The following is a 26,993-nucleotide window of genomic DNA, read 5'->3' on the forward strand; positions in this document are numbered from 1 at the left end:
ACTTGAACTTCTGCATGTCAGTACAGTTAGGGAAGCAGAAACCTGGAATGGAATTCCAGAGTCTAGCGGTTCTGGGGAAGAAACTACGAGTAGAAAGATCTTTTACATCTAGGGATCTCTACTGTGTGGGGGTGGGATTTAGCTGCCTGTCGGGTTTGTCGAGGGTGTCTACGCCGTGGGGGCACAAGTGTCTGCAGTTCGTCAGAGCATTCACCATTAAAATACGTGTAGAACAGACAGAGGGATGCAATGCAATGCAACGTTTCGTCGATGGAACAGAGGCTGAAGCTTAGATGCCAGTTCAGGGTCTATCAGATTGGCGACTCTCTTTTGAACCTTGTCTAGGAGCGAGAGACTAGTAGCAGATGCACCAGCCCAAATGTGACAACAATACTCCATACATGGGCGAATGGTGTCAGTAGTTTTTTAGCACGGTAGAGAGAGCCTACCTTTTTCGCAGCAGCCCTGGCAATGTTTTCAATATGATTGTTCCAACTCATGTTTCCTGTGAACGTAAGGCCAAGCAGTTTGAAAGATGTACTCTCAGACAGGGAGTCCCTGGCCATTGCTATTGGTGGCAGAGAAGGTTTCTTGTAATTATTGAAGGAAACCAGTTTAGTCTTGGCAGCATTGAATGTGACCATCCATTTATGTCCCCATTCCATTACAGATTGGAGGTCATCCTCTAGTGTTTTTGCCATTTCTTTAGATATGTGTTCATTTGTTTTCCTGTCATGCCTGTTATAGAGTGTAGTGTATATACCCATCTCAGAGGCAGTTTTGTCGGGGAGGTCATTAATAAATATTAGGAACAATAGAAGTCCAAGGATAGACCCCTGAGGCACTCCCGTGTTTATATCACACTGTTTAGATGTACGATTAGTAGTGGGACGATTGCAATATTTTTTCCCAGTCTGTTCTGAATTCTCGATTCCAATACTTTTTACTAGTGTTTGGTATGATTTAATCGGAAAAATCAGAATATTTGAGGGTATCTGAATCGGTATTGGAATCAGAAAAATTTGTACCGCTTTTCTGATGCAAAAACGATTCTTTTAGTTGTCTTTTTTTATTTAATTTTGTTTAAAGCAAATTCTTCCATTGTTGATAATAATGATGAAATAAACATTTATTGATTTTAAACCACCAATGAAGCTAAAATTAATAGATCGTTTCCCCCCACAAGTATATTTTTACGTTTAGGAAAATATTTGCACATTTAACATGTGTGTTTTTTACGGTAATCAGAAAAAATACAGCTATATAGTTAAATATTTAGAGACTTATAAAGAATCGTAATCAGTTATTGTATCAGAATCGGGAATTTAGTATGGAATCGGTAATTGTATCAAAATCGGGAAATTTATTGGAATCGTCCCATCACTACTTTTTTCATTTCTAAATATCTAGCTATCAAGTTATATACTATATATTGTTAATGACCGTTTTGATAGAAAAAAGAAAGTTCACTGATGTTGGCCCACTGCTATGAATTCTGGAATAGGGGCATGTGAACGAGAAAAGGCGAAAGTAGAATCAGGAAGACGTCTCCTATTGGCGAACCCTCACATGGATTTGAAAGTACTTGTGCCCAAAGACAATATGGTGATTACATCAGCCAGTTCTTGCCTGAAGCAAGAAAGTTAATTGGGACGATATAAACACAACCAGAAAGATGTGTATCTATTCTTTATTTCTTTATTATAATTTCGTGTTTGAATTTTTTATGGATATTGTAAGTTCTTCATTTTTTTTTTTATTATTATATATTAGTGATACAATGAAACTGCAGCAAAATGTTTAATCTAGATACATTTTATCATTTTATTACCATTAATTATTTACTGGTAAGGCTAATTGGAGTTGCCCGGATCTATAAACAGCAATAATAAAACATAATAAAAATGTAGGAAATTCATCTGAACTTTCAAGCTTATTTCTCCGGGCAACATCGGGTTGCTTGTCAATCCCCCTCTTTCTCGCTACCTGGCAAATGCTCGACTGAACTTCAATCTATAGTGCCCTCTTGCCAAACTTTCACAAACACTCAACTACCTACAAACACTAGATACCTTTTTTTTTCCCACTCTCTATCTATCCAAACTCAGATTCTATGAACAAAGCTTCTTCCCCCGAACTGCCCTTCTGTGGAACTCTGTTCTGTTGGCCTCCTTCTCAGTTGGCTACAACATGGTAGCCTTCAAATCCAATGTAAACAAGTTCTTGTTGAGCCGTCCCCATAAATAATCAAATTCTACCCAATTTACACTATTAACGGATTACTAAACTACCACCTTACATTCATTAACCCTTATTCTCGAGTGGCTTTTGAGTCTTGATAAGTGGTAACTTCAAAGTAAAAAAAAAGTGTGTGTGTGTGTATATATATTCATATATATATATATATATATATATATATATATATATATATATATTCATTAAATAAAAACTTTTCACCAGAAAATAATTTGTCATCTGATGAGGTCATTTGTTATTTATAACTTACAGACTGAAACATTGTCATGCTTGTTGCTTATTTGAATATAAATTAAAATGTGTGTGTATATTAGTGATGGGCCGATTCCAATACAATTACCGATTTCGATTTTTTTTTTTTTTATAAACCTCTAAACTTTTAAATTTTGTATGATCACCGTAAAAACACATGCTAAATGGGCATATGTTTTCTCAAACGTAAAACTACACTTGTGGGGTCTATAGATTTTAGTTTTACTGGTAGTTTAAAATCAATAAATATTTATCATTTACCATCAGTGGAAGATTTGATTTTAAACAAAATCAAATAAAAACGATACAAGAATCATTTTTGAAGTCGGAAAATAGGCACAATTTATCCTATTCCTCCCCAAAATTCTGATTTTTTTTCTGATTAATTGTCCTAACACTAGTGTGTATACACACACATTGGTCTTTATTATAGAATAAGAAACTATAAAGGATTTGAAAAGTGCATAAATTACATTTTATTAAAAATGATTTTTAATTTATTAATTTCGGATAATAAAATTTTCTTGGTTTGTATGTATGTGTGTATTGGAATTGAATGTCACTGTTTAAACAACCTATACCTCATTTTATTCGGTATTTATTCCTTTATAATTTTATGTGTTCACTTTTGACTTAACTGAAGTATCCTAGTGTTCATGTCAATTTAAAAAATTGCATTCAATTTAGCTTAAACTAGCATTTCAGCCTGGTGTTGCCCGGATGTTTGGAGGTGTATGTTGAGCAAAAAAAAAAAATTAAAAAATTGACCGCTTTTTTATTTTTTAACTTTGACCTCTATTATGACCCCTTAATATTTATTGTTTGGGGCTCAAATCAAGTTATTAAGTTAGATCCATGTCCAAGGAACCTATATCTAAAATTTCAAGTGTTTAGACCCAAAATTGTCGGAGGAGTTTGGTAAAGTTCTCAAAGGTTAAATCATTGAACTTTGACCCCTTAACAGCGAAATTTCTGGCCAAAAACAGATTACAAAGATTTTCCCAAATCTCGGTACCCTGTATATCAAATTTCGAGTCTGTAGACTTAAAATTGACAGTTATTGCGTAGGGAAATGTACACAGACAGACAGACACACAGACACGTTCACTTTTATAGATATATAGATATGTTAGTGGGCAATGTTTAGATAAAGATATCATAGATATCACTTACCTGTGCTAGTCTAACGAGACGTAATATAATGAAATGGTCTGCTTGTGCATGATATGTCGATTTTTAAATTTCAGCGATGATTAAATTTGTCATTTTTCTTCCATGGGAGATAGTCTCCCTTAGATCCGAATAATCACCCCATACTTTTGCCCATTTTGCTCCCCCTGTTCCTTTCCCCGCACTCGGTCTCTTTCCCTTTTCATCCTTTTTTATCTCACCCCTCCCTTCCACACACACAAATATATATATATATATAATTATATATACATATACATATATATATATATATATATATATATATATATATATACATATATATATATATATATATGCAAATGAATACAAATTGGTCATTATTATAGTGTGGGTATGAATAATGTAAAATGTATTGAAATTACAACTAATTTAATCGTTTAATTCCTATTTTGTTTTTTGTCTTTTTATCCTTCGAGATGTTGGATCTGAACTTTGGCTAATTTGTCACATCTGCTGCAGTCGACATTCTTGCCAGTCTGTACCGATTCCATTCCAAAAATGTTCAATTATTCAAAATTGCATCCATATTTGCTTTGTTGTGAATGTCATCCAGCTAGGAACTCAAGAATTATTGCCATCCATTTACCGAAGAGTAAATTACATATGCAACAAACCGGTATTTGATTATGCCATCTGTTGTTACTGAATAATAGGAATTCTTTTCTTCCTGGCTGAATATATGCGGAATTTGAATAATTAATATAGGAGGTTGAAAGTCCGAGTCATTTCGCAGCAGTTAGGGTTGTGATTACTTTTTTTTTTCTCAAGACAATCCTTCCCTGTCTATTAGTCCTCCAACTATTCCTAGTTTATATCGATTTTGTCCCTTTTGGTTGTCTGTCTTGTCCCTTTTCCCCACCGCCACCAGTCGCTTTCTGCCCCCACCCTGCCCATTTTGCTCCCCTGTTCCTTTCCCCACACTCGGTCCCTTTCCCTTTTCACCCTTTTTTATCTCCCTCATACCTTTCTCCAGTCCTTTTCTTCCCCGCCATTTTTTGTCCCTTTACACCCCCCTCCCATCGTTCTTTCTATCCCTTGTTTGTTCCCCATCTTCCAGGCCATATTTTCCCTATCCATCTCCATCCTCCCCACCCTCTCTCTCTCTGCCCTTTCCATCCCAATGAACTACTCCATCACCTTTTCTGTACACAAATTCAGTAATAACCATCTTTACATTCAATCTTCATCAATAGAATGCCATAAATTGTATCCAGATTAAAACTCGTCTTCATCCATTCATATCTTTTACCTCTCTTCCTACAGATGTTCCTTATGTTATCCACGAATTGATGCTGACGATGGGATCACAGCTCGTACAAGGCAGCTGGACGGAACGGACACCAATGCACCCTCATCTAAAGATAACAATCAAAAAGTAAGTAGGTCAACCATTTGCGTCTACAGACCAAACTAAACAGAGAGCTATGTATAGCAGAACCAAGTTATTGCAAAAGAATTACTGTGGCTGAAAGCTCTTACACTCCCATATATCCTCATATCAAAAGTTCCAGCAAAAAAGAAAAAAGTTGAAAAAAATAAAATATAACTTCTCAAATGTGGATACCTTTTTGAATAAATAATATATATGGAAATCACGCAGAAATAAAAGTATGCTTTCCACATTAAAATCAATTTGTGAACAAACAAAATCAAACAGACAGGAATAAGATTTACACACACACAGTAGAATCCTGGGATACGGCATTAAAAATTAGTAACAAAATACAGTACAGTATATAATACACATGTATATAATCAAATAACACCGTAAGGCAGGGAAAATACTGTAACCAGAGGCTAGAAAAACATTGTATTCCCCATCGTAACCAGGGTTGCGGAGTCGGATGGTAAAAATCTGACTCTCCATCCTAGAATTCCTAGGATGGTGTCTCCAACTCAGACTCCCTTGATATCTTTGACTCCTTGACCCCTATGTGGAAATCTATTCTGCACATCCATATACCAGCTTCCCACACCTATTTAGCAAGCATTTTATAAATACTTTTCATGTATATTATTTTTTACATTTAACATTCACTTGTATGATAAATATTCTCACATATACACTCGACCAGATTTATAGAATAAGTTAAAAAATAAAAATTACAATGAATTTTATTATGCTATCAGTTCAAAAGGGAATACAATATTTAAGGATAGGGAAACATCTTTAGGCCATGGCATTTTGAAGCCAAATGCTTCTCATCAGAAGAGGGGAGTAAAGACATATTATAAAGAGAAGAAATTTTTTAAAAGAATATTGCCTTTATGGAAAGAGGATCAAAGGAAAAACAGGAAAAAGCTATAAAGAGCTATAGTAGCATGGGCTGCTGCTTTTTGATTTCGACCTGATTTTTTTTGCAGATCAATCCCAGACTAATCCAATTGCCAAATTCCATTTGATTCAGGAACTGGATAACTTTCGTATTATATCGCATAACAATCCGATTGTAATTCAGTGATCTTACTCAAAGACAGAATTTTCATTAATCCTGTGTGACATCACAACTAAAACGAAAACTGCTGTCCAGACAGGATTTGCAGTGATCTGATGGACCAAAATATCTTGATGAAGTAGAAGTATTGCAGTACGGTACAAAATATTATATATCTCCAAAAGTAAATGCAAAACCTGCTAAATTGTGCAACTGGTAAAACCAAACAGGAAGACCATGTAAAAAAAAAAAAAATAAATTTATTGGACTTATATATTAAATTGAATTTTTTTTTTTTAATTCTAAATGCTGTAATATTTTAAGTTATAAATTTATATTTTTTCCTAGATCTTTTTTTCTTTCCCAGTTTTAATAACTAGTTTTTTTACTTTTCTAAGTTTAATCTTAACCATATTACTTTTCATGCTCGCAATTTTCTATGTAATTTGTATCTGTATTACAGAAGATAAGAAAAACATTGGATGTGTTAGTTTCAATTCTGGCAGACGTAAATAGACGCTGAAGAGTCTGGTTAAAGAGATCAATTATAGGTTCTCTTTGTTTGGATTTGAAACTGACAGTACCAATATTGTTCTGATCTTTTGTAATCTATATATATAAAAGCGAAAATGTGTATGTATGGATGTTCCCTTTTTGTGTATGTCTGTAAAAGACTTTTTTTGCTGGACTTTCCGGTCGGCTCATTCCTTAAAACTTTTTATATCGCGTCTAAATGATAATAACTATTAGTTACGAACGAGGATCGTCTGTCTATTTAATTTGCCCGACTTTCACATGCTATTTTTTCCAGATTTTTAGAGCGTCCCGTGTAACTTTCGTTTTCAGTATAAAACAAGCGAAAACTGGCTTGCAGCCGCGTCATGTTTCAAGATCAAACATCACGCAACTTAAGGTTTTCGCACCTGTTAATTTCATTTTAACAACGTTGAATTAAGAGGTTTTTCATTCCTCTTCTCTCGTGGCCGAGATGGCTAGGCCCCAGGGATTTTTTCCATTTAGTTTCCATCTCCACGTCAAAGGTTCAAGGTTCAAGCCTACTTTCCTACTAAAACTTTTTTTTTTTTTTTTTCTTTTACACCTCCAAAACACCCGGCCAACGTTTTTTTTTTAAACAGGGTTGTTTTGATCACCCCCCCCCCAACACGCACACCTACAAACACCCGGGCTACACCGGGTACCTCTCTCTCTCTCTCTCTCTCTCTGTATATATATATATATATATATATATATATAAGCGAAAATGTGTGTCCGCCTTTTGTGTATATCTATTAAAGGCTTTTTTCGCCGTGATTCTCTGTTGGCTTGCTCCTTATAACTTTTTATATTCTGTCTAAATAATAATATCTACAACTAAGGAACTCTGGTCGCAGCTATCTTTAATTTACTTTTACAAGCTATTTTCGAGGTATTCTTTGATTGCCACATAGCGGGAAAAACTGGCTTCCAGCGCAAAACTAGGTCAAACATCATGCGACTTAATGTTCTCGCACTTGTTAATTTCGCTTTATAAACGTCAACTTAACACACTTATCAATTCATCTATTCCCGTGGTCGAGATGGTTAGGTCGCAGGTTTTTATTTCCATTTCCTTTCCACCTCCGCGTCAAAGGTTCGGGGTTCAAGCCTACCTTTCTACTAAAACTATTTTTTTTTTTTTTTACACCTTCAAACACACGACCAACTTTTTTTCTTTTTTTTTTTTTTTTTTTAAACAGGGTTGTTTTTATCTATCCCCCCCACACACACACACACGCACCTCCAAACACCCGGGCAACGCCGGGTATATCTTCTAGTGTATATATATAAATATATCTATATATTTCAGCCATCCTTCTCCTTCGCCTGTGATCAGCATTTCATCTGTTATCCATTTGTTAGTTTGGTCACCAAGCGTCATCTATATTCCACATGCTTCAAAATGGCCCCTTTGTGAATGGACCGAATCTTTTCTATTTTTCAGTCAACAGCGGAATTGGTCTCTGAGGATAATCTGTCGGCTGTAGAGCCGATCCGGGAAGTTCTGCAGAATGACAACAACAATGACGGCGATGACTCTGAGGTTGGTGAATAATTCTAGAAATCCGTATTGCTTCTGCTTGCATCATCCAGCTGTACCTGCAAACCATCCCTCAACAGCATGCAACTCCGTTTTGATTTACGGCTACGCACAACAATGCATCTGCCCATTTTGAAGTCTAGCAGTACTTTCACAAAAAGCTCAATGTTGTACACATTTTCAATATCGTTGTCGCTGTTTTCTTATCGTTGCTTTTTATAGTTTTGTCCCTTTGGTATTCGGATGATTAATCGAAATCAGGAATTAATAAAAAGTTTCAACTTTTTGGGGCATTGAAATCAAACTTATGCCTATTTTCTGATCGCCAAAAAAGGTTCTTTTTATTGTCATTTATTGCTTTATTTTTCGTTTAAAAAAAAAATAATTTTCCACCGCTTGTATTAATGATGGAATGTTAAATACTCATTGATTTTTAAACTACCAATAAGACTAAAATCTATAAGTCACACCTATATTTTATTCATTTTTTTATTCATTTTTTTTAATTTTTTATTTTTTTTTATCTGTTTTGATTTTTTTTTTTTTTTTTATTTGCAAAAATATATGTACATTATGGGTAGCAGTACTATCAAAGGAAAAGTAAGACCGTGAGAAATCCTTGGGCATCGTCAAGAACTCGCTTAGCTCCCCGATCAGGGTAACGTTAATTCACGGAAAACAGGTGACTGATGTAATACGGAAGCAAACAGAAATAATTCTGTTCATGGTTTCGTATTTCGTTGTGCTGAGCAGAAGATACCTCTGGATACAATGGTCAGGACAATCACCCAGTATGGGACTGCTCGGACAGAAAGAAACTGCAACCTACTGTCTTTACAACTGCAAAGAAAGCTATGGCAATACATTGGACTCTTATTCGAGAAACAGTGTGAATAGGGTTTTGAATCGGAACGCCTCACTCATTAAGGATGAGCAACAATGAATTCATGAATGCCTCGAGGGAGAGAAATGGATGGAGAGCCATAGCGTCAATGCCTGTACCACTTGATGATGATGATGATGATGCTGATTGATGATGATGCTGATTGATGATGATGATATGCCCATTATATGGCATTTTGTGGGAATCTGATCTCCCACACACACAAAAATAACTCCATATTTAGAAATTTTTTAAAAAATCGGAATTGGTAATTGTATCAGAATCGGGAAAATATATTGGAATCGTCCCATTACTATTGTAACTATGTCCTCACTATCTATTAATGATTACAACCTCAATGTCTATTTGTATTTGCGTATTGTGTGCTTTACCATTGTTACTGGTACCATGTCACCCAACATCATCTGCTGCTTAGTCTGGTTATCAGTAACTACTTTTAAAAAGAAAAATTTTTTTAATAAAAAATGATAAAATATTAAATGAACACCAGCCATGTAGCACATAAAATATCTTGCTTTGCTCTAAAAAAATTATTTCTTCTTCTCTGCAACATCTCTTTCACAGACGTGATCTTGCTAGTCTCAGTCTTTTTTATAAATCTTATTATGGCATGTGTTCTGCAGAATTGTTTGAATTATTCACTGCTTCCTTTGTTCCAGCTCGTCTGACTAGTGGTCTTCGTGTTTTGATACCTCATTGTAATACAGCTTCCTATTCCTGTAGCTTCTTTGCAATAACTGCTTGGGAACTGTGATCCTGCTGATTTTTTTTTTTCTTCCTTACTTATAGCCTTCGTCCTTTTGAGATTAAGCTCAATGGTTACTTGTCTTTGTAGTAATCATCTTTCATCCTATTTACCTCCTTCCATCAAGTGGCTTCATACCTTGTCTGGAGTGACTTCCATAAAGAAAAAAGTAAAATTTCACTAGGTATAACTTAAGCAGAAATTGCAACATATCTCATAATATGGGTAGTCGCTGTTTGGCTTTTTGGTCCTCCGACAAAGGAAGGATTGGACCTAGTAATTCACTCCCGTTCATCTGTTCATTTGTTCACACTTTTCTCAATAACAATACCTTGGATTTTTAAAAATATTTTGCACAAACATTAGTCATGGTGAAAGTAAATTTTTGTCTGAACGGATTTTTCGGGATAACTCTGATTAAAGTAGGTTTATGCCTTTTTCATGAAAATAAAAAATTGAAAAAGATAAGGCCGACAAATTCTCAGATTATACAAAAGAATGGGGGGGGGGGTCTCTATACTTTTAACATGAAATGATTTCCGTCACCCAAAATTATACAATGATGTATGTAAACGTGATTATTTTGCATAAACTTACATAAAACAATCGTAATGGAATCTTTTTTGCATTAAACTCCCATAGAAAATTGAACATTGATCACCCTTCTAAAAATTGATTTGTTACCCTATTTTTTAAAAATATATAGTGCAAAATTCCTAATGATCATTAGTTTAGATTACCCTCTATCTATCTCTCTCTCTCTCTCTCTCTCTCTATATATATATATATATATATATATATATATATATATAGGTTGAGCATATTGGAAAGTGATATACAAATTACCATTAGCATATTAAGCGATGCTCTTTGTGTAAACAAATTGAGCTTAGGTATTTGGACATTGTTAATTAACTGCCCGCAAAGCAGCAGCCAAATAGCGGAATGTCGTTTGGGCGGTCGGGTTTCGATCCTGGCTTGAGATAGTTGCTTGTCTAGCCGCACTGATGAGCTGCGAAACAGTACAGTGTGTGGATGACTATATAAAATATGTGTGTGTGTGTGTATGTGTATGCTAGCTTCCTTCAGTCTTGATAGACTATGGATACCCACTCTAAGGATGCCTGTGTGGGGGAATTTTTTGTGGCAAGAATTGCGTAATCTCCAACTACACCTCTCCTGAGTTGATGTTGTTAAATACCAGTGGCAAGTAGAGGTTTAAGACGACTGGAAACAATGCTGAGATAAGCAGAGAGCACATACATCACCTAGAATTCTGAAATGGTTCCCCAGGCTCAACGTCGCTTAACTTCAGTGATCTGACAAGAACTGGTGTGTAAAATTTGGTTTGTTGAAATATTATTTATATAATTTGCATCATATATATATATATTGACAAACCAAATTTTACATACCAGTTCTTGTCAAATTACCAAAGATAAGCAACGTTAAGCCTGGTTAGTACCACAGAGATGAGGGACCATTTGGATATTAGAGGCGCTGTATGTTCTCTCTGCTTATCTCAGCACTGTTTCCAGTCGACCTATCGAAATATTATTTCTAGAATTTTCATATATATATATATATATATATATATGATGCAAATTATAGAAATATTTCAGCATGCTGGAAAGATGAAAAGGGTAACAAACGTTTTGTCTTGATTTCAATTATTATATGCATTATTTATAGGCATTATTTATAGGTATTATTTCAACTTATTTACTCTACAGAAAATAATATATAATTAATAAATAAATAATAAAAACAAAGAAACACTAATTTCATTTCAATTACTCATCCAGCATTTGAATGGGCAAAAGTTGCATCATACCTTTTTAAATGTCTACACTGTTATAAAAATCTCCAATGTTTTGAATGCTGACAGAAAAATAACAGACATCCCTTTCACTTTACAAACAAGTATTTTTCAAATATTTTACTGGTATTTTATTTCCTTCTTGAAATAAAGACAGAATATTGATTAACATATTTAGTTTATTCCTTTTGCATCTTCATATATATATATATATATATATATATATACACTAGTGTTTTGCGTGGCACTAAGCCGTACGCTCGGGTAGTTCGACCTTAACATTTGACCTTAAAAAAAATTAGTGACTAGGTCAGAGACTATCGTCATGTCAGGTTTGGTTCAGTGGTGTGAGCTGTAGGAAAATAAATATATATATATATATATATATATATATAATAAAAGTTACAATAAGTTTACTAAGGTAATCAAAATGGTAAACTTAAAAGGAACTCTGCCTTTTGGATGATTTTGGACCATTTGGAATTTACCCATTGGATTGAAATTTTAAATTCAACCGTTTTATGATTTTACCATTTTTGGATTTTTACCCTTCACCGGACTATCCATTCATGTGAAATCTTTTTATTATTTTTCGTTTGCCTCCTATCCCCCTTACCTCACCCTTTTTTTTAACCAAGTAAGATCTTTGACTTACTTGTAGTTTCATTAAATACTTTTCTATGCAAAATCCGATCCTGCATTTTGCTAATTCCTGCCCTCTGATGAGAAGGAGAGTATTTCTTCGAAACTCCGCGGATTAAGGACTATCCACTTATCTTGTGCTTCCTTTTTTTAAGATTAAATATGTTTTTAACTCTTTTTCAAGATGTCTTTTAACATATTTTATTAATCATTTGTTCATGTATATATATATATATATATATATATATATATATATGCTATGACTTTGGCCATTAATCTTAACCTTTAAAAATTATGTGAACCATCCCTTAGTGGGAAACTATCATCATGCCAGGTTTGGGCTGTAGTGTAACATTCCGGGAGGGGGATTTTGTCTTTTGTTCTAAAGTTTCATTATTAATATTATTAATACTTGTGCCTTATTATGTATCTATGCATGTATGTCTATGTATGCGGTTGTGTCACCTCTAGTGTGTGTGTGTGTGTATTGCGATAAAATCACCATAAATTTTTTTTCTCATCTTAGCCTTCTCTTTGGGGATGTGATTCTTCTCATCTCTGGTCAATGCTGGAAAAGAGCATCTGACGAAAACATAACGCCATCTCATTGTCGACTCAAGCTTTCTTGTGTTTCTTTCTTCAACCCATTCTGCCTCTCTCGACATGTTTGTTTCATCCAAAATCAGAAGCTAAACTGCACTTACATGCGAGCCAAAAAATTTTTTTTTTTTTTTCACACAAACCAATTTTGACCCTACCTACAGTATTTAATCCCTTGAACTCTTTTTGCACTAACCAACCTACCAGCATAATCACAATTTCCAACATGCCAGCATAACCCAGGATAGATGATATATCACTCCTCCTCCTCTCAATGTTTAAAAATGTCTACATACATTTTTACATAATCACTCTATAATTTCTTCACACACCCCTGGTCAAGAAAAGATAAGTAATCCGTATTATTTTGCAAAATTTTTCCCTTTAATTCCTATTAGTCAGCTATCTCCCTGACTACTCTGACAGCCATAATCATCACCGCCGACGCTTTACCTTTGTCTGCTATGTAGACAATCCATCACACCATACCAGTAACTGCAGCTGGATTAAACAGCCCATAGCTTCATGAACTCAGATTTTCAACACAAGAAACTCCCTTCTCATTGACTCTTCACTTGAAGTCTAAGAAAATCTATAACCATAAACACTAAGGCATTCAACCACTTGAGCTCTCAACGATTCACTCATTCACTGGCACTCCCCTCTCCCCCGGGTGTTATTAAACTATCCTTGTATTTCTGTCATCTATAATATAAAAGCGAAAATGTTAGTGTGTGCATTTTTTTTTTATGTCCAGCAAAGGCTTTTGGAGGGGAGGGGGCACTAATTCCCAGAACTTTTTATATACTTCCTAGATTATAATATCTCCGATTTACGAAAGGAGGTCACATCTATCTTTTATTTGAGCAACTTTTACACGCTATTTTCGCGACGTTTCTTACTGTCCGCATGTTTGACTTATAAAAGCGAAACTGAATCTGTAACAAAGGTGTATACCTGGCACTTGTGCTAGGAGGTCCAGAAAAGCAATCAGATTTGATCAATGCGGTAGAAACCCTTCATATCAGACAATTGCTATTCATTTGGACACTTCCCTTTTATGGGGAGTTGGTTTTCCCCAACATCTTGGGAAATTGGCTTGCAGCCAAAGCTTAGTACGTGATTTCATTCTCCTATGGCGTGATGTTTGATCTCATTAAATTTACACACCTGTCACTTAAGTTTTTAATCGTTTAATTTCAACCCTGCTGCACTTATAGCATCGAGGTATGTTATCACGCTTTTTTTCTACCTTCGCCTCAAGGCTTCGGGTTCGAGCCTACCTACCTACCAAAACTTTTTTTTATTTTGCACCTCCAAACACCTGGGCACCCATGCTAGTGAATATATATAAAAGGCAAAACAGCTGCGCGTATGTTCAAGAAAGACTTTTTTCAACTGGGCTTCTCAACGAGGTTACATTTGTTTAAAACTTTTTATATACTCCCTAGATTATAATATCTTTTTATATACTCCCTAGATTATAATATCTTTATATACTCCCTAGATTATAATATCTTTTTATATACTCCCTAGATTATAATATCTTTTTATATACTCCCTAGATTATAATAACTTTTTATATACTCCCTAGATTATAATATCTACGATTTGCAAACAGACGTCTCTATATTTATTTTGATCGACTTTTAAAAAATTCTTTCTATTCCGTCCTTTCGTTCATCTTTTTCGTATAAATAAAGCGAAACTAATCAAAACGAAACAGGCTGCCTGGTTTTCTTGCTAGGGACATCTTGTAAGCAATTAGCTTTGATCAATGTGGGGAAAACCCTTCATATCAGGCAATTGCTATTCATTTGAGAGTTCCCCTTTTTCGGGAGAGCTTGGTTTCCTCAACATCGTGGGGAAACAAATAAATGAAACAGCAGAAAGCTTAACTGGCCTTCAGCCAACGTTCATTTCTGCGCCTGCATGATTCTTAACTTATTTATGGAAGTCAACTTTTTGATTGACATTTCTAAATTTGAACACTTTCACTTCCTGTGGCCTTGTAGCGCCATAGCGTAGCGATAAGATGTCACATTTTCTTTCACTTTCTTTTCCTCTTTTGTGTCACGGGTTCGAGCGTGCGTCTCTACTAAAAAATTTTTTTTTAAACACACACCTACAAACACCTGGGCAACGCTGGGCACCCCCGCTAGTCACTTATAAGTTCCATCAACCTCAATAATAATTTCAGCTATCTAAACATACAAGATATCTTCTACGTACTGAATTGCTCGGATTTCCAAAACTTCAAAATCTATAGCTCTCAACACAGATCCCCCCCACCCCCCGTGCCAGTGGAACACGCTTACTAATTTACTATCATTTTGAAGGACCATGTGTGAGTTTTCCTACATCTCCGCCAAAGCATAGAGTACAAAACTATGGTTAACCCATGTATATACTCCTCAAAAAACTTAACGCATCTTGTTATACTATCAATCCCCTTTTGGAATCCGATCTACTGATTAACGTGTTACGTACGCCAGCTTTTTTTTTTAAATTTTATTTTATACACCTTCACTTTTTGTCACCCAAATGATTTGCAACCTAATAGCAATCCTTTTGCCACTATAACTGTCCGTTCCATATCAAAGGTATAATCTGTGTTCTCCCAGGTTAGGCAGTTGTAACCTGTCTAGGTGCATTAGTAGTTCCTGTTCACACCTTTCTCACTATGTGGAAAATCCATTTCTCCAAGGTCCTGGATATGACCTTAAACTATATCCAGTGGTGAGGCCCCACCTTGCGGGCCTTGGGGAGTGTGGAGCCACCCTTTAATTGCTATTGCTCCCAGGTCCACTCTGACGCGGAGTGGTAGCACCTGTTAGGGTCCAAACTATCAATATTTTTTAATAACAACAAAATTGATTTTACACAAAGTTCCACAAATCATCATAATATCAATACCAGGCAATGCTGGGTATTAAGCTAGTATATATTTCCAGCAAGGTTATTCAATCCCGGGACACACCGGGTATTCTGCTAGTATATGCTTTCACCTATCTTATCCAATCCCAGGTGATGCCGAGTATTCTGCTTGGTTATAAAAAAAAATTCACAATAACCTACATAAAATTGCAAAACAGTAAAACTATACCACAGTTCAATTTATTAGATGTTCAGAAACACTTTTTTTTTTATTTCACAATTCTTTCCAGCCAATTTATAGCCCACTCGCATTAAAACAAACTTTCATACCAGTTTATAACAATGAGAAATAACTTCATTCTCTCTTTTTTTTTAATTTTTTTTTATATACAATTTTCTATGCTTCGTAAGTCAACAATGCAAGAAACTTCCCCAAACAAAGGTTACACAATTACATAAACATTTTTTTCCAATACAAAATACATTAACAAAATACATTAACAATATAAACCATAAGAATCGATCTTCAACCACTGTCCATCTTGCAAACAACAAAACAAAATGCTTTTCAAAAAGTTTCTTATGAAAAAACGTCCCTGGAAAATATTTGTTTAAAAAAAAAAACAGTTAACATGCATAATTCGCCTTAACAAGTTTTGTCTTTTTCAAACAATACATGCTGGCATTTCATAATGAACAATTAAAACCCAATGCATTCAATCTTGCTTTTCTCTTTCTTTTCTTTCTCTCTATCCATCGTTCCCTCACAGCAAAGCAACCCCGTTTTACTTTTATAATTTAACTCGCAATTCAACCACATTTTAACCAAAAAAAATTTTTTCTCTATGCGTCTCCCTGAATAGAACATTTTATTATATTTCTTTAATTTCAACATAATTTCTAGCGCCATTTTTTTTTTTTTTTTCTGTGAATTTCACAATTCCTTTATTTTCACTCGCCAACGGACGATATTTGTGTACACCCCATGTCAGAATTATATGCAAGTCGATATTTTTGTTCTAACTCCGATAGTTTTCAATGAAAATTTGTGAAATTTAGCACGTTATATGGCAACACTAACACAAGCGCAGATCTAAAATTTTAAGCTAATCTGCATAGTAATAAACAATTGGCAGTCATTTTGGTGATTTGCATTTTTTTCAGCGTGACAACTTTATATGCTGTGGCCAGACGAGTGTCCCCCCCCGATGGATCGCTGACTCTCAACATTGTGTATCATGGATTTTTCGTTCGACTATTCCTTTTATGGCCGGATCGTCATTTTCTCACTGTCGACGGGAACACACGTGGTTTCACAAAAGTAGAAATATAATAAATCATGGAACAAAGAAAGGAAAAACACAAACGCCAATGTTCATATGTTCTCATTGCCAATGTTGCAGCCCAGAACATCACACTACCTCTTCCTTGTTGACGCCTGATTTTTGGGGACGTAGACCCTCATTATGGTACTATCCTCCCCTCAACCCATCGGGTCCATCAAGGGTCGCTCGACACTCATCGGTGAACAAAATAGTTTGAAAATTCACGATGTGATCTCTTGCCCACTGAATCCTCTTTTTCTTGTGGATATCCTTCAATTGAGGGCGGACCTCTGGCTTTCAGAATTTTGACATCGTCCTCAGGATACGGCAACGAGTTGATTTGGGCACATCAGGTGCGGGGAAAATGGCTTACCGTACAAACGTCCTCGTGTCTGTCTGTCCTGTGAGTCGCACGCGTCGAGAAAGAGAGAAAGAGTCCATCATGGCGGCTGTGACGTTTTGTAGTGAACGAAGTCTTGCGGGATCACTTGTGCGTGCCTCATAAAAACAGGTCACTTGTGGGTGGGCGAAGGAGAAATCAGTTGACGTTTGAGAAGCGGCAAAGTCAGTTGGAAGAATTTGTGTGAGCAGTGATTTTTACCTGTTGATTGACTGCAAACTATTTCGGCCCTTTTTTTTTTTTCAATTGAAAAGTTTGATCTAAGATTGATACCAGAGTTCGGCGGCTCCTCCGCCAGACTCTTGGTAGTTGAGTGGTGGGAAAAGGCTGAGCTGGTCTGCCGGCTTTGCAAAATAAAGGATCCCACGCTTGTCATCCCATTGAGGCTGACAAAAGGGGGCATACTCCGTTTATCAACAGTTCGGGGATGAACCAACTCTGGAGGAGGTTATGGAGGCACTATACGCAGCCTTTGCTACGGACCCTTTTATTGGCTGGAGGCAGTTCACCAAACGGCGGCTTGGGTTGGATGAGACGGTGGATGTCTACTTGGCGGATTTAAAGAGATTAGCTGCGCTGTTTGGTGGAGTGACTGAACGCATATTAAGTTCTGCCTTTTTCACAGGACTCCCGGACGACACCAGCCAACTGCTACGAGCATCGTTAAGGCTTAGCGAGATTGGGCTTCAGGAATTGTTGGCTATAGCCTGCAATATTTTAAAAGAAAAAGATGCAAAGCCAGTGCTAGCAACCGCAGAAGCATCTACTCCATTAGAAGATGGTGTAAACTGTTATGTGGCGGGCCAAACTACTTTTCTAGGGACTGCTGAAGCTGAAGCAGTGTAAAGGACACATCTGCCCAGGAAACACCAAGATACATGTGTTGCTACCGGTGCAGCAAGCTAGGTCACGTAGCAAGGAGTTGTCCGGGAAACGGACGAGGGGAGTAAACTATAGCGCCAGTATTCTCCCCAGATCATTGACAAATAGAGCGCTACCCGCAGTGAGAGTGTGCGTGAACGGGCGTGAATGCTTTGTGCTCGTAGACACAGGGTGTACGCAGACTCTCGTGCGCAAAGCATGCTGTGACGCATGGGACAAGTCGGCGGGGGCACGCTAGCCTCTTGTGGAGTTAGTGTCATTCGTACACGTGTCTGTGATGGGCCTAGGCCTACAATAACCGTACAAGCCCTGGTTGTGAGCGGGGACCTTCTTGGTTATGACCTGCTGTTAGGAATGGACGTTATCAAAGAATTGGGTGGTGTCCATATTGATGGTGAGGGTAAGGCACATTTCTCTAATGCTTTCCTTGCTTTGGGTGCATCCATGAAACTGGAACAGCCTGACTTTCATGCGGAATTCGACCAGCGTACGAGATCCTGGACAGTTTCTTGGAAATGGTCGGACGAGCAGCCACCTGGGAAGTTGTACAATAGGGTTCCGGAATATAAAATTCCCCCCCCGGGAGGTTGTGGAGAATACGATAAGGAACTACAGACTTGGATAAAAAATGGATGGCTAGTTCCCTATCCAGAGAAGGAATTGGACCCCCCCCGAAGTGTCTGATCCCATTAATGGCAGTTATCCAGTATAATAAACAAGGTGAGGCCAGTACTCGACTATCGGGAACTAAACGAGCACGTAAATCCTTTTACAGCCCGTGCGGATGTATGTACCAAGAACTTGAGGGAATGGTGGCAAGCAGGATCTAATGCATCTGTGCTGGATCTTCGTAAAGCATACCTTCAAGTGCATGTCCATCAGACGCTATGGCCCTATCAAACGGTGCTCATCAAGGGAGAAAGGTATTGCTTAACCCGCATGGGATTTGGACTTCATGTGGCACCATCAATTATGCAAAGGATTGTTGCGGCTATATTGACTAAGGATGAGCGCATTCAGCGGGCAACATCTGCATATATTGACGATGTGTATGTGGATGAAGAAATTGTGCCTGCAATGCATGTAAAAGAACATCTTCACAACTTTGGCCTTCTCAGCAAGGAACCAGAAAGGCTACGGGACGGTGCAAGAGTGCTCGGTTTGCAGGTCTGGGAAGAAGATAATGTCCTGTGTTGGAAACGAGGCAATGAAATCCCAGGTATGCCCTGTGTTTTCACGTGACGGAATGTATTTTCATTGTACGGGAAGTTGGTTGGACACCTTCCTGTGGGTGGCTGGCTTTGTATTGCAGTGGCATTCATCAAACAGGGAGCCTCTGACGTCACCACGGGATGGGATGACAAAATTTATGACGCCCCTCTCAATACAATGGTCAGAGAGGTCCTCACCAGAGTGCACAAAGAAGATCCAGCACGGAGCAGATGGTGTGTTGACAGCCAGGGCCGTAGTGTATGGGTTGACGCAAGCTCTCTTGCCATTGACATGTCATGATGGAGCCGTAGTGGAAGATGCTTGCTGGTTGCGCCCAGAAAAGGACTCCCAACATATAAACCTGGCAGAACTCTATGCAGTGATCAAGGGAATAAATTTGGTAATCCTTTGGAAGACAACCACCTTGCGACTATTCAGATTCTGCTTGCGTCCATAAGTGGATTTCAGACACTCTTACCGGACGGGCTAGAGTGCGAACCAAAGCAACAAGCGAGATGCTCATCTGTCGGCAGCTCAACACGATCATGAGCCTGGTGAACGAATATGCACTATCAATGGAGGTGTCCCTGGTCAGATCCAGCATAAATAAGGCAGATTGTTTAACAAGGGTACCTCAAAGATGGCTTAATGCCATAAAAAGAACTGTTGAACCTACGCAACCTCCCTGTGCCACATCTATGATCCCTGGTCAATCTAATCGGATTAAGGAAATCCAACAACAAAGCAGGCATCCTGGAGTCAAGCAGACCCTATATTTTGCTGAGTTGGTTGAATCAGGAGTGCAAAGAGCAGACGTCATGGAAGTGGTCAAAAACTGCATGAAATGCCAGTCCATTGACCCGGCAACCGTTCGTTGGGAAAAGGGGAAGTTGGAAGTTAGGAGCCACTGGAGCCGGCTAGCGATAAACATTACTAACCACAATGGCGAGGATTTCCTGACTTTTATTGATTGCGGTCCATCAAGGTTTACCATATGGCGTATGCTGTGTCGACAAGATAGTCACTATTGTCTGTCAACTAAACAATATTTTCCTTGAACATGGACCTCCAACAGAGATATTGCTTGACAATGGTGCTGCATTTACCAATGAGCAGTTTAGGAAGTTTACTGACAGCTGGGGAATACATCTGAGGTTTCGATGCGCCCATGTACCTAGTGGAAATGGGATCATTGAACCGTCAAAACAATCGCGGCTAAATCAGATTGCACAGTGGTTGAGGCAGTTTATTGTACAATGTAACCCCGAAAGATGATGTTTCGCCCTCTACGGCGCCGGCTGATACATTGCATAGGTATCATGTCAGGGTGAAGGGCATAGAGATGAACCCGCTACTTGAACTGGAAATAGCCGGAGAGAGAGGGTGAGGAAAGGGGATATTGTGTGGATCAAAAATCTACGAGGCAAGTGCACGACAAGGTATGGAGTCGGGCGAGTCACTGAAATAATCAGCCCACAAGCGGTGCGGCTCGACAGTGTGCCCCGTCATATTAAAGACATCCGGTTAGTAACGCAACCATCACTAGAAAACATGAGCAAATCAGTCAGAATCTAGTGAGGCATCTGGATTGCAGCACCACCATCAGACAGTGACTCTGAGATTAGTAGCCTCCCAGAAGAGACAGATGCTCGACCCTCAGACCGTAGACAAAAGCACAAGTGAAGATGAGGCGTGTGTCGTCCTCCCTCAAAGAAGCACCCGGCAAAGACGATCACCGCCCCCTTGCCATCTCTGTGATCATGAGATCAGGGGGGAGTGTGGGGAAAATGGCTTACCGTACAAATGTCCTTGTGTCTGTCTGTCCTGTGAGTCGCACGCGTCGAGAAAGAAGGAAAGAGTCCATCATGGCAGCTGTGACATTTTGTAGTGAACAAAGTCTCGCAGGATCACGTGTGCGTGCATCATAAAAACAGGTCAGTTGGAAGAATTTGTGTGAGTAGTGATTTTTGCCTGTTGATTGACTGCATCAAGAACACCAGCTTTTTTCAAAAGCTTGTTTGCTAATTTCAAGTGGGTTACGGTGAACTTCTCTCTTGATCTTGCTCATTGTTCAACATGACAGATATGATTTCTTATGAATTTTCCCTTTGTCAGAACGTCCGTTGCAAAGTTGAGTGTTAGTACAATATTTTTTTATTGTACGATGATCACGGTGTAATTCTTTGTCAATTTCTAAGGTGGAAATCTTATCATGGAGCCTTTGAACAATTTTAGACTTCTCAGCTTGACTTAAAGCACCTTTACGTCTCCTCTTGCATATAAAGTTGGCACACTGAAAAAAAACTGCAAGTCACCAAAATGGCTGCCGTTTGCTTGCTATTGCGCTGATCAGCTTAAAATTTTATATCTGCACATGCGTTAGTGTTGCCGTATAATGTGCGAAGTTTCACAAATTTTCATTGAAAGCTATCTGAGTTTTTTTTTTTTTCATTCTTACCACAACCACATTGCTTTTGTTTTTCACAAAAGAAGTTGTTTTTTCTTTTCACCTTCCATTATTATTAGAGTTGTGTTGTATCTTTGTTTTATGTTTTCTATTTTATTTTTTGTGACTATCTTTTGCATGTTTACCATTTCTTTAACAATCATTTTTTTTTTCACCCTCATCGTCAACCCAAGTGTGTGTGTGTGTGTGTGTGTGTGTGTGTGTTCTAATGGCCCTTTTTTGTGATTGTTTCATCAAAACTCGTTGCATATATCCATTCCCATTTCATTATATATTCAAATCTTATATACAGTTTATATACATTTATACAGTTAAGTGTGTCAAGCACCTTTTAAGGACCTTATGTTGTGTATAGTTCTTTTGTTTTTCTTTATAGTTCTGTGGATCCATTTATGCTGTTGTTTTTTCTGTGTTTTTCTTTAATTCTGTTTCACATGTGCCCAGGTTTCTTCATGTCATGAGAATGGTCATTGCAGCACCAAACAGACAATGTAATGTTCCAGGGGAGGAGGATTTTGTCTTTTATTAAGTTTCATTATTATTATTATTATTATTATTGTTATTAACACATGTGTCTTATTATGCATGTATCTATACATGTATGTCTATGTATGCAGTTGTATCATCTCTAGTGTGTGTATTTATATTGCGATAAAGTCACCATAAATTTTTTTCTCTTATCTGGGTCTTCTCTTTGGGGATGTGATTCTTCCCGTCACTGGTTGATCCTGGAAAGAAACATCTGACAAAAACATAATGTTAATTTTTTTTACATGGATTCTTTATTCGTCTAGGAGCGAACTGGGGGTGGGAAGCCATCATATTGTGACTTAAGTTTTCTTGTTTCTTTCTTCGACCCATTCTGCGTCCCTCGACACGTCTGTTTCATCCAAAATCGGGAGCTAAACTGCATTGCATGCGAGCCAAAAAATATCTTCCACTCTTTCTTTTTCTTTCCACGCCTTCTTTCACACGAACCAAATGACACCCCAGGTGTCACCGCTGACGCTAATTGCAGCGTTTGACATGTCAACATCTAATCCCTTGAACTCTTTTTGTACTAACCAACCTAGCAGCAAAATCACAATTTCCAACAGGCCGGCATAACCCGGGATAGATTATATATCAGTAGGTGAGTTGTGTACATGCACGTTATTACTCATATATATATATATATATATTGTGTGTGTGTGTGTGTGTGTGTGTGTGTGTGTGTGTGTGTGAAAAATATGCTTATTCAATTATATTTCATTCTTTATTAATACTAATACTTTTATTCATGAAGCTCGATGTATTTTAAATATAACTACAGAGCATATACAAATAAATAACAAAAAGCCTATATTTCAAATTCCAAGATGTTGTTCATCTTACCGTTTATTTCTTTCAGCGTGTTAAAATGTTCAGTTCTTGAAAGCACCTGTTTCGTAGTGCAGAAACAATCATATAATCATTATGTGAATTTTTGAATATTTTCCGCCCTGACTTAGAATTAGAACGCATTAACTTCAAAAAGATCCGAAGAGTAGTTGCAATTGCGTTTTATGATATACTAGCGAGGGGTAGCCGGCCTTGCCCGGGTGTTTTTCGGGGTATGTGAAAAAAAAACAGGTGCCCGTGAAAAAAAAACGAAGCCTTCACGACGCGCAATTGGAAAATAGTAAAGTGTTTAAAAAAAAACAGGTGCGCATTTTTGATTGACGTGACGGCGATAGGTATTCAGCAGTTAGCATTTTGTGCGCGACAGTTTTGAATGAGGTGAAGAAATCGGTTTGTTTGTTTTTAAAAACCCGCTCCCTGTTTATTAGGAGGAGCGAAATGAAAGCTACAGTCTGATATGACGAAGTCAACATTGAACAAACGTTACTTAGCTCTCTTGAGACAACTGGCTTTCGGCCTGTTGTATTTATTTGCTTCCCCACTGAGCAAATTAGGCACAAGGCCGTTTTTTAATGTGGAGAGAGAGGGAAGGGGGAGGGAAAGGGGGATCCTGCTCCCGAGAGATGGGAGCTGGATAGTAACTGTGGTCGTAGGGTAATCCCTACCTTGACCAAGTTCAGATATGTGGGGTTACCCCCACATATGGTCTTTGCTAGTCATAGCTGGTCTTTGCTAGTCTTAGCTTTGCAGCATCTGCCGGAACAGATACTACACTTTACACTTTGATCTTGTCAGCCAGACCCCCGAGGGGGTTTTGGCCTGTGATTAGAGTAGAATTTCGCTTTTTTTTATACCGAAAACCGAATGTAACGCATGCCGATGCGGGAAATGTGGAATAATTAACGTTTGAAAGTCAATAAAATTAAATAGACAGGCGAGCTCCGTGGGTAACTCTGAAATATTACAATTTATAGATGATATAAAAAGTTTTAAGAAGTTGTGAAGCGAGCAAGCGCTTCTCTGAAAGAAGCCTTTTGTGGACATCGAGGAAAAGCGTACATACATACATACATTTTCACTTTTATATATATATAGATATATATTGGTAAGTTTTGAAAATATATATGAAAATTAAATAAAACTATTTTCTGCATTTATCATGAGGATGAAGCGTGCACAAAATTCTCTGTAGCTTAATTGTCCTATATATTTTAAAAACTTACCACTTAGCTTTACTCGCATATTGAGCACTGTTGAAGTACTGAAAATAGATACGTAAATTTATATATAAATACAGCGTGGCCCACTTAAAAGTAGTCCAGAAAATGTAGTAGAGAGGAGGCACATTCTGTTATTGTTTAAATTACCTGTAGTGTTATGAAAGATGCTGGAAGTGCTCCCCGTTGACATCTATGTATTTCTGGGCAACGTTTAACGTAGATTCTCCTGATAGCGTTGGTAATATCCTTTTAGTTGGTCTAGATTGTGAGGATTATTTGCATTAACCCTTTCCTTTCTTTCTTTCTTTCTTTTTTTTTTTTTTTAAATTCCCCAAAGATAAAAATCACATGATGACAAGTCCGGGGAACGTGGTGGCCATAACACTTTGCTTATTGTTCTTTCTTGCGTAAACATCTCCTGAACTCGTGTCGGTGACCTGCGAGACGCATGGCATGTAGCGCCATCTTGTTGAAAAAAGAATTGCATTTTGTCTTGTGGTGTCAGTTGGTCGTTAAGAGAAAGATTATAGATCGAGCTACTTTTAAGTGGGCCACTCTATAGTGTGTATATATATATATATATATATATATATATATATATATATAAAATTTATTTACATTACTAGATAGCTGCCTGGTGTTGCTATTTTAGCAGCTATTTTTACCCGCTAAAATCCAAGAAAAAAAAAATCTAAAAAAAAAAAAAATGCAATCATTTGATGCGTCGTCTACAATCTTGCATCTCAGGAGATGCACTTTAAAAAAAAAACAGAAGACAGACATACATAGTAAGTTTTATAAATAAGATATTAAGTAGCATATTTCTCATATTTGCTTTGCTGCCCTACTTGAGAGTAGTGCTATACTTATCCTTACTTGCATAGCATCTAATACATGTGCTCGCTTCTTTTTGGGATTTAAAAAATTTTGCACAAACATTAAACATGATATGAGTAAAAGTAACAGGAACAGATTTTGCTGGAAAACTCCAGTTGCCCTCCTAGGAGTGCCTCTCTGGTTAAAATGGCTAAAATTGACACTTTTGGGCTTATTAAAAAAAAAATTGATGCGTTGGAGTTTTATAAAATTTTCTGAAAAGTTGTAATTAACTGATCTCTATATAATTTTGTTTGTCTATACTTCACGATAACTCTTTCAGGTCTAATAAAAACACTCCATTTTTTGGACTATTTTACCATATTTGTCAAAAATTTTCTGTGTATGTCTATTTAGCAGTTTTGCATGGTGCTGAACTCAAATTTAAATATGTTAAGGCCATGAGGACTTTTGGGGTTAAATAGTGTGTATGGAGGGGGACTTTTTTTTTTTTTTTTGCATGGTGCAATTTACATATGTTAAGGCCTAAAACTGCTCCGTTTATTCATTTTCACTAGGATTTGATGTCTCCTGAGGACTTTGGGAGCTAAATGGGAGGGGGGTGCAAATGCTGATCATAGTCATTTTTTTTTTTTTTTTAATGCCTTATTCACTGTGCACTCACAGGGGAGCATGCATGCCTCATGTTTTAATGTTATAAAATGCATCTCTGTGCATCTTTTTGCATAATATTACAGTACCCTCTGCGTGTGTTGTGTATTGACTGTTTAGTATGCCTACTAGTTTGAAAGCCTGTGTTTAGTTGTGCTTATAGTCATTCAAAGAAACACTGTCTGACAGGGTTAAAAGGCCAGATCAGGTAAAACCTGGGAATAAAAGAAAAAGGAGAACCAGATGAAAAATGACAGGAAAAAAAGGAGAGAATTGTTAAGGTATTTAAGATGGGCTTTTAGACCAGGGCATTTGGAACAGCCGCTAGCATGTGTAGCAGCAGCTGTATGACACATATACAGATGACCAAGCTGCTGCCCAATGTGACATCATCGCGGAGGAAAAAGTAAAAAAAAAAGGGGGGGGGCAGAGATAAAATGCAGGTGTATTTTGGAAAGTACCATGAATAATTGCCTTTCATTTAAACCGAAAAAGTGACTGTTGTTCCTTTGCAACTGTCTCGGATATAATGTGTGGGTCCAAGTGAAAATATAACCACATTACACGTGAACGTCACATTTTCTTCTCCTCACTGTTTCAGCTTTGTGAAACGCAAATAAATGACCAGTGATGAATCATCTTGGATATAAATAAATAAAGCGTGATGGAGTTTCATACTGTCATGATTTTCATTCCCCCCCCCTACCCCAGCATTTCAGTCTCTCAGAACTGGTGTTACATGGTGTGGTATTTAGCCCTAGTCATTTTGCATCGTATAGAGATTGTGGTCGCATAGGTATGTA

At 37.4% G+C, this 26,993-nt stretch overlaps 1 protein-coding gene across 2 annotated transcripts in view; it reads left to right on the top strand.

Annotated features, from left to right (window-relative positions):
* Positions 1–26,993, top strand: part of LOC145268723 (SUN domain-containing ossification factor-like) — a 210,590-nt gene that overhangs the window by 94,710 nt on the left and 88,887 nt on the right. The window contains exons 2-3 of one of the 2 annotated variants that reach the window (XM_080124278.1): positions 4,981–5,092; positions 8,134–8,232. In XM_080124278.1, the coding sequence (XP_079980404.1) occupies positions 4,981–5,092; positions 8,134–8,232 (211 nt within the window). The remainder of the gene's footprint in view (positions 1–4,980; positions 5,093–8,133; positions 8,233–26,993) is intronic. The other variant, XM_080124279.1, reaches the window with a different exon arrangement.

This window comes from Euprymna scolopes, chromosome 44 (assembly GCF_053919585.1).
Source record: "Euprymna scolopes isolate OS-2025 chromosome 44, ASM5391958v1, whole genome shotgun sequence".
NCBI lineage: Eukaryota > Metazoa > Mollusca > Cephalopoda > Sepiida > Sepiolidae > Euprymna > Euprymna scolopes.